At 56.2% G+C, this 7550-nt stretch overlaps 1 protein-coding gene across 1 annotated transcript; it reads right to left on the minus strand.

The window, feature by feature from the left end:
- Window positions 1-5594, minus strand: CkaCkLH20_08033 (RasGEF domain-containing protein; the record flags this gene model as incomplete). Its single annotated transcript, XM_038890748.1, has 2 exons — window positions 1-5026; window positions 5155-5594. 2 exons carry the CDS (start codon window positions 5592-5594, stop codon window positions 1-3), a joined length of 5466 nt encoding a protein of 1821 aa, XP_038743931.1.
- Window positions 5595-7550: the final 1956 nt, after the last annotated feature.

The following is a 7550-nucleotide window of genomic DNA, read 5'->3' on the forward strand; positions in this document are numbered from 1 at the left end:
TCATTCGAGGCGATGAGAGTGTTTACGAATGTCCTCATCGTTGAGCGCACTCATCCAGAGACAGCGCTCGGTGATGCCCTCGACGGGCTGGAATTCGTAGAGAGTGCTCGCCTCAAGCAGTCGGAGCAGTGTCTTGACAATCGTAGCAGAGTATCTGCACCTCTCAAAGTTGACCAAAGGTGCGGTGGTTGGCGAGCTTGCGATTTCAGAGGGCCGCTGGGCGTTGAAGAGAAGATCGTGTGTGTATATGCCGACAAACGGGATACAGCCCGTGTCAGAACCACCCTCCATTTCCTTACGCAAGTTGTAAAAGTTGCGAGTGGGTGAGATGAGACCCTCGAGTTCTTGAAGAGTCTTCATATCGTAAGGAGGAACCATAGCCCAAGTTTTTGTCAGTCGTGACACTTCCATGGATGTCAGAGCAATGGTGATTTGGCTCATTGTCGCAAAGTTGCGGTACTTGCGACAGTGAGCCGCGATGTGGATGAACTTGATGATGCAACGGGCGCGTTCTTCAATGTTCTGTGTGAGCACGATCTCGCTGCAAGCCCACTTGACCATGATGTTGAAGCGAGCAATGACCACCTCGACCCCGCGCGCATCCGTGTTGCGAAGGAAGTCCACCCATGATCTGGAGTCGTTGTTGGTTGCGTTCTTCCAACCCATGTCAATGAGCTCTTTCCAGTCAATCTCATTGAGAGCGTCTTTCTCAATGAGAGTAAACTGCTGTGCCAAGATCTCTGAGTCGAAAGCAAGGATGAACGGCAGATGAACCGACATTCTCAGCGAAGACTCCCGCTCTTGCTCTTGTGGTGAGGGCTGACCGCGCAGGGCCTCCTTCGTACCGGTAGGATCAGCGGGTGAATCAGAGCGCACGCCGTCAATTGGGGTTGCGTCTGGAGTGAGCGGTAAGGGTTTCCGCTGGAATACTTGGCTCTCGCGAAGCTCCGGAACCATGGCGGCTTCCGGCGACATTCGAAGGGCTTGAACGAGGGTCATGGGCGGGGAGGGAGGGTCGCGGCTGTCGACTGGGCTGACAGTTGACTCTCTTAGCGGGCGAGGATCGAATTCGACAACAGACACACTGCGGTTTGACTTGGGGCCTGGTGCCTTTGGCGCGAACTCATCCGTCTCGATGATCTCTGCGGAGAGCTCAGAAGAAAGATCCGAAATCATGTCGTCTTCGCCATCGCTGTCGTCGTCCAAAAATGACTGCTCGCTTGGAGGGGCCTTCGTCTCGCCCGCCTTGATCTTCTCCATGCTCTCGGTTTTGTGAACGACCTCGAATGAAGAAGGGAACGAGATGGTGCCTTCGACTGGTCGAGGAGTAACTGCTGGCGTGATATCGTCATCAGGTCCTTGGAGGATAGATCTGTTGGTCCATTCTCGGGCGCTTGCCTTGCTCTGGCCGTCATCCGTGAGATCTCGTTCCAAAAGAGGAATGGAGCAGTATGATCCTCCCGACTTGTCCGACAAGAAAGAACCAGTCTCAGTGGGCGGTCGCTGAGGAATGTCCAGGAAGCTGTTGTGCGCCTCAGATCCCTCATGGTGCTCGTGGGCCATGATCGCATCGCCAGGAAGAACATGCAGATGGCGATGTTGTCTACCTTGCTTGTGTGTTTCCGGCTCGTCGACGGGATCATTGACCATTTCTGCTACTGTGCCCGGAAGCGGCGCGTTCGCAGGTTCCATGGACAACTTGAACGTTCTCTTCTCGTACTTGCCCTCAAGTTTTGCCAGAGCTGATTCTACTCCACCGTCATCGTCGGCATCGTCTGGGATTTGAGCCAGTTTCTGCGCCTCTGCTTCGAAAGAGGGGCGCATGATCGGCCTGGATGAGTGCGTGCTGATGTAGGAGAGCTGTCGCTTAGCTGATGGCTCCGCTAAAGCTCCTAGAGAGAAAGTGTCCTCGTTTTGTGGATGTGAAAACTCGCTTGAAACGACGTCTACGAAGGCGCTGGTGTCATGGTTTGGGCTCTGCAGGTAAGAGCTTCGCATAGACTCGGAATACGTCGTGAGCGAGCCAGCAGACCGCGACTTACGCAGTGGGAAGGCGTCCAAGTCTCCTATATTCTTGACGGCCCTCAAATCACCACCCGGTCGCCGTCTGAGAACACGGAGAGGCGGAGGCACAGGGCTGGGCTCGCCCTGGTCAGAATCATACTCTTCCGAAAAGGTGGTCGCGTCGAAGCTCTTGACTGTTGAGCGTGGGTCGAAGGCACTGCTGAACGAAGCGGTTCGTCGAGGTATCGCTGCAGAGTCAAGAGACCGGTTTGTCCTGCTTGATTTCTGCCGAATGTGCTTTTTCGCTGACCTTGTCAATGTAGGCCTTCTCGAGACCGGTGCGGCAGTGTCTGACATGGGACGGCTTGCATCGGCGGAAGGCTGCGGACCTTGATCGTTGCTCAGCGTTGCCAGGTCAGGGACGAAAGGGGGTAGGGGGTCAGCAGAGACAGACGGTCTCATGACATGCTGGTTGAGTAGATACGACGATCGTCGAGGGGTGCCCATGGGGTGTCCAGGCGGCGTACTCGGCGGTGTTGGATCCGCACCGGTCGGCATGAACGTCTCTGCGAATGCCTCGACAGACTCGTTGGCTGGGAGCGCTCCATGCATAGCGGGAAGAGCAAAAGACACTGTGTCATCCACAATTACTATCGACTTGCTTCCAGTTGTAATCGCCATGTCGCTAACAGGCCTGAGAGTGTCGTTTTCCGGGACGCTGCTGCCGAAGGCTGAGAGTATGTGAGGTGCTGAGTGGTCGAGCACTCCGTCGGGTAGCGCGCTCTGAAGCGCTCCCAGGGTGGGATTGAGATACCCGCGCCTCTCAGCATCGGCAGCAGCCTCAACAGCGGCGTCCTCTCGAACAGCCTTCTTGAACTCTTCGACAGTCTCTGCACCCAGCAGATCAATTCGGACCGGAGGGCGAACACCATTGAGTTGGGGCCTGGCTTGCGGGACGATAGCAGTACCTGGCAATCTGTTGGTGGTAGCGCCACGGGGTCCTATGGGCGAAATATTGATGAAGTTGCCTTGTGTCGGGGACACGCCTTGCCCTCTCGTACTGAGCGCACGTCGTACACTGCCTATCAGTCTTCTCATACCCTGACCAGACATTGCGGATGCCGCGCTTCTTTCCTCTGGCGGCACCTGGAAAATGGTTGTCTGTCGCTGGAACTCTCCCGTACTAGGAGACATGATCTCAACGTATGGCTGGCCAGGTGGCATCAGGTTACCTCGAACGAGGCTGCCCGCAAAGGGGAGAGACATCAGAAAGTCAGTCTCTTGAAGGTCCGTCTTTTCAGCTGGATTTTCCCTCTCTCTGAGCGAGTCCGTCAAGCTTCCACTCCTCTTGTGTCCCTGCCCTGGCCTTACTCGCTTCCCCACGAGAGCTCTTGGCGTTGTAGCTACTGGCCCAGCACTCGAATAGACCGAACTGGAAGTAACAACAGGGTGAATGCCCAAAGACGGATTTCCAGGCTGGATCGTCCGCGCGGTCTTACCAGGGAACGAGCAAGAAATAACGTCCATGCTGGCAATGCTCGTGGGTGATGCCGCTTGCCTCCTGTCGAATGTCTGGGCATCGTTGTTCTCAGGCGTGGAAGGTCGCTGCAAAACCGGCTGAGAGTCCCCGATGTGCCCGGCGCGAGAGACATCTGCGTAGAAGCTTGTCTGTTCCTTGTCTTCTATGATAGGGGCGAAGAGGCCGTCGAGCTGGGGGGCAGCATTGTCCTGCTCCCAAAAAGATGGGTCTAGATTGGCGTTTCGGTGTCCAGCTATGCCGCCCGGGGCAATGGGCACGTTAGGTCCCAGGGAAGGTTCAAACTCAGGACCGTCCCAGAACTGGGCGCACACTCGTCGCCAGCACTTCTTCAGTTCGGCCAGAATCTTAAGTTGCACCTTGCGCCCACGGGGGTCGGTCGATAACTCGTCAACCATGTCATTCAACAGGTTGCAGAACGTCACTCGAAGACCATATTCGATGACAAAGTCGTCCATGAAGTAGTTCAAGATCCAATGACGAATGGCGACAAAAGTTCGAACTCGTACAACCATGCCAATCTCATCATTTCGGCCAAGCGCCCATCGCATACGAGCCAAAATTAACTTCAGCAGGTCGGACGGCTCCATGAAGGCTCGATACGTGAGGAAAAAGTCGGAGATGAGCTCATAGTCCAAGAAGCTTGGTGAGGTGATCTCAGCCACAAGGCGAGGGGGCGTCGCAGCGGTGACGGCGCCTGTGGATGGCGAGTAGCGTACTATCGATCTGTCGTCGCATGTTGGCTTGAAGGTTAGAGCGTCAAACATGGCTGGCTCAATGACCAGATGGGTCGACATGTAGGTTGAGCGGGCGAGAGGTAACTGGGGCGTTGTCATGGGAGCTGGACTGAAGGACATGGGCGGCCCCATGTCTCCCAAGGGTGGTAGACGTATTTGAGGAATCGAGATGGGGCTCAGCTTCCTGGACGTGATCGACTCGGGCATCTTTGGAGTGAGCTCGCCCGTGGGAGTCCGGTGAAGAAAAGAGACATTGCTGGAGCGCGGAAACTCGTCTGTCGGCGCATAACTCGACCCTCTAAAGAAGGCGGTTCCTCTAGCGGTAAACCGCGGGTTGCCCAATTTCCAATTCGGAATCTCGATGTCTAACAGCGGAATGTGAGGTGCGTCCAGATCTTCCGTCGTCTTTGACCGCTTCTCGTCACCCGGCTTTGAGATGACGATCTTGAAGCCCTCGGCCTCGGAGTTCCTGCTCGTCGCGCCATCATGTGCCGTCGAGTCGGAATGAGCACGTCTATGTTGAGAAGGTCGCGGGGCGTGACTGGAAAAGTAGCGCTTGTTGGCGGCAGCCGTTGCAGGCGTTGCGGGAGTCGGTGGGGTGGCGATCCACTGGCTGAGGTGAGCGTTGGTCGCGTCTTGCTGTCTCTGCTTTTCGGTCAGGGCATCGAGGCCAGCAGTCCCAGGTGGCGTTATGGGAAAGACAAAGTTTGGCTGAGGGAATCTCTGGTTGGCGGGCCGGACTGTTGGTCTGTTTGTTGTCAGTACGTTTTCGGACGAGATACGAGATTGCGATGAGGGCTCCTCATTCCTGCCACGACCAGCGAGGACGAATCAACAACGGTCGCCGCACAGCCAGTGTCAACAAAGGTGCCCTACCTGAGGTATATCCTTCCGTTATTCCCCACGTTGGAGACCGTGAATTGTCTTCCTTCCCGACCAGCAGACCCTCCGTCAGGCGTTATATCAAACTTGTAGTCGTCGGCTGCGCTGTCGGCCCTCAAGCGGCGGGCAGGCGACTGATTCCATTCCTCGGACTTTTTCTCCGTCACAGGGACCAACGGCTTCGCGGTCGAGGAGCCGGGCAGGCGCATTTTGCTGGTCCATTTTCCTCCCGTAATGGCTCCGGAGCCCTCTTTTCCTCCGGCCGACTTGGGCGGCTTCCCAAACCTCGTGTTGCTGAAAATCGGGCTTCTCGGGCTCAAGGGGCTGTGGGGAGGCTGATCGCGTAGGGGAGAGCGGGGAGAGCGAGGCGATTGGGGAGAGCGCACGCTGAAGCCGCGTCCGGTTGGAGAAGACAGCGGTTCGGTGGCCTCCATGGCCGATAGGGCACGAATCGATTACAGCTGCGGGCAGCGGTGATTGCTCGCTGCGGTGACTAGTCGCAGGTGTGTTGGGTCAGCATACTGATGTAGACAAGGTGGATAAAAAGCTGAGGGCGACGATGGGGCCAGGCGGCGTAGAAGAAGGGTAGCGGTTTTCGTTGTCGTCGTTGGGGGAGTCAAAGCGAGCGGAGCGTTTGTTTGTGTCAGGGCTTTAGGCTCCAGACTCCGGACGGCCGAGACGGGTTTTTGGGACGAGATGGTGGTAACTGGATATCTTCAAAGGGCCCTCGCGGGTCCGTGGTATCTCAGGGACCAGAAATGGTGGAGGGGGCGGGAATGGACGTGACCGCGGACGTGGGACGTGAACGCAGCGGCAGAGGCAGATGCAAAGGGTCGGAGAGAAAAAGATGAGATCAGAGCATGTGGAGAGAAGTGAAGATAACGTACGTTTTGACGCCATAAAGAAGCAGCAGCGGCGCGGGACACAGCAATGGGTAACGGCAGAAGTGGAAGGCAAGGCGAGGCACGGCAGGTCGAGGTCGAAGTCGAGGTCGAGGGTGCAGGAGTGGAAAACCCACGATCCAAGAGCCAAGGACTAAGTACCTAGCACAAGCGTCCAACGGGCATAATCCAACGAGACGAGACCTTAAAAAAAATCGAGCGAGGGCTGGAAACGGGCAAATGCGCTTCGACGTCAAGGGTGGGCTCGATCGCAACGGCCGTCGGTCGGTCGGGTCGTCGGGTATCTCCTGGCTGAAGGGTGGAGGAGCGAAGATGAGGCTCGAAGGAAGAAGGAATTGGGATGGCACAAGTAAGGTTGTTACCTGCGGCGCACAATTGGAATGTGGAAAGGGAAAGGAACAAGCCAGTGGAGGAATTAAGGTAAGGTGTAGTGGTAATGGGAATGGTAATATTGGAATGGCAGAGAGAGAGGTAGACTGTAAGTTAGGTGAGGTGAGGTCGGCGGGAAATGGGCTGGAAGTCTGGTCCAAGTAAAAATGGTGGTCCGTGGGAGTTACCTTACCTCGAGTTGCCCTGGCTTGAGATTCAATGAGAAAGGAATTGAAGGTACGTATTTTTAGGGTGGCCTGCGCCGTTCCCTGTTCCTTGTGCTTGTGCTTGTGCTTGTTCCCTCGCTGGCGGGTTCGATGTCTCTGGAGTCTGTCAGGCGGGAGATCAAGGACAGGGAAGAGGAATAAGAACAGAGCAGGTGGCGGGGGTGGTCAATGGCATTGGATACGGTAGCATAAGGAAACAGCACATATTATTCCGTCTCTGTTATTGCTGCCAATGCGCCATGATGCCACGCAGAAGCAACGGCTGAATGCCTTCCAATCACCAAAAGAGCACAGAACGATCCAAGCAGCAAGAGGACAGGAAGCCAAGAAGAACCAGGAGCCAGGAGCCAGGTGCGCACACGGCAACAGAAAGAGCAACGCAACAGCAACAGACAGGGAGGCAGGAGCAAGCCCAGGAGCAAGGAGCAGGGAAGGAAAGCGCAAGGATGGACGGGGGTCCCGGGTGGACCCCACCATCCATGTTCCAATTGCCCAGGTGAAGTGCTCTTTCCATGCTCAGTCCAGTCCTGCCGTTTGGCCAGGCAATGCCAACCACGGCCTGAGCAGGTGCAATCGAAAGTACCGTGGAAGTGCAAGTGCAGGAGCATCAGCAGTGCGCGTAGTTGCTCGGTTCACCATCTTAGCACCTCCTGCTGTTATTTTCTTAAATTGTGCTTGACGGGAGAATAAGAAGAGAAATACGTACCTCTTCGGGCTGACATTCTGGACCCCACCGGCTAATCTTCCGGCGTTGTGGCTGGTCGGTTCACTGGCTCTCAAAGGCCGAGCAGGGGCCAGCAACGAGTGGAGGCCAACGGGTGAACGGGGAGGGGCCAGCCACTGTGCTGAGAGCTCTTGCGTTCCTCAGTAGTGTACCTCAGTACCGCGCGCA

Source organism: Colletotrichum karsti (assembly GCF_011947395.1).
Source record: "Colletotrichum karsti strain CkLH20 chromosome Unknown Scaffold26, whole genome shotgun sequence".
Taxonomy (NCBI): Eukaryota; Fungi; Ascomycota; class Sordariomycetes; order Glomerellales; family Glomerellaceae; genus Colletotrichum; species Colletotrichum karsti.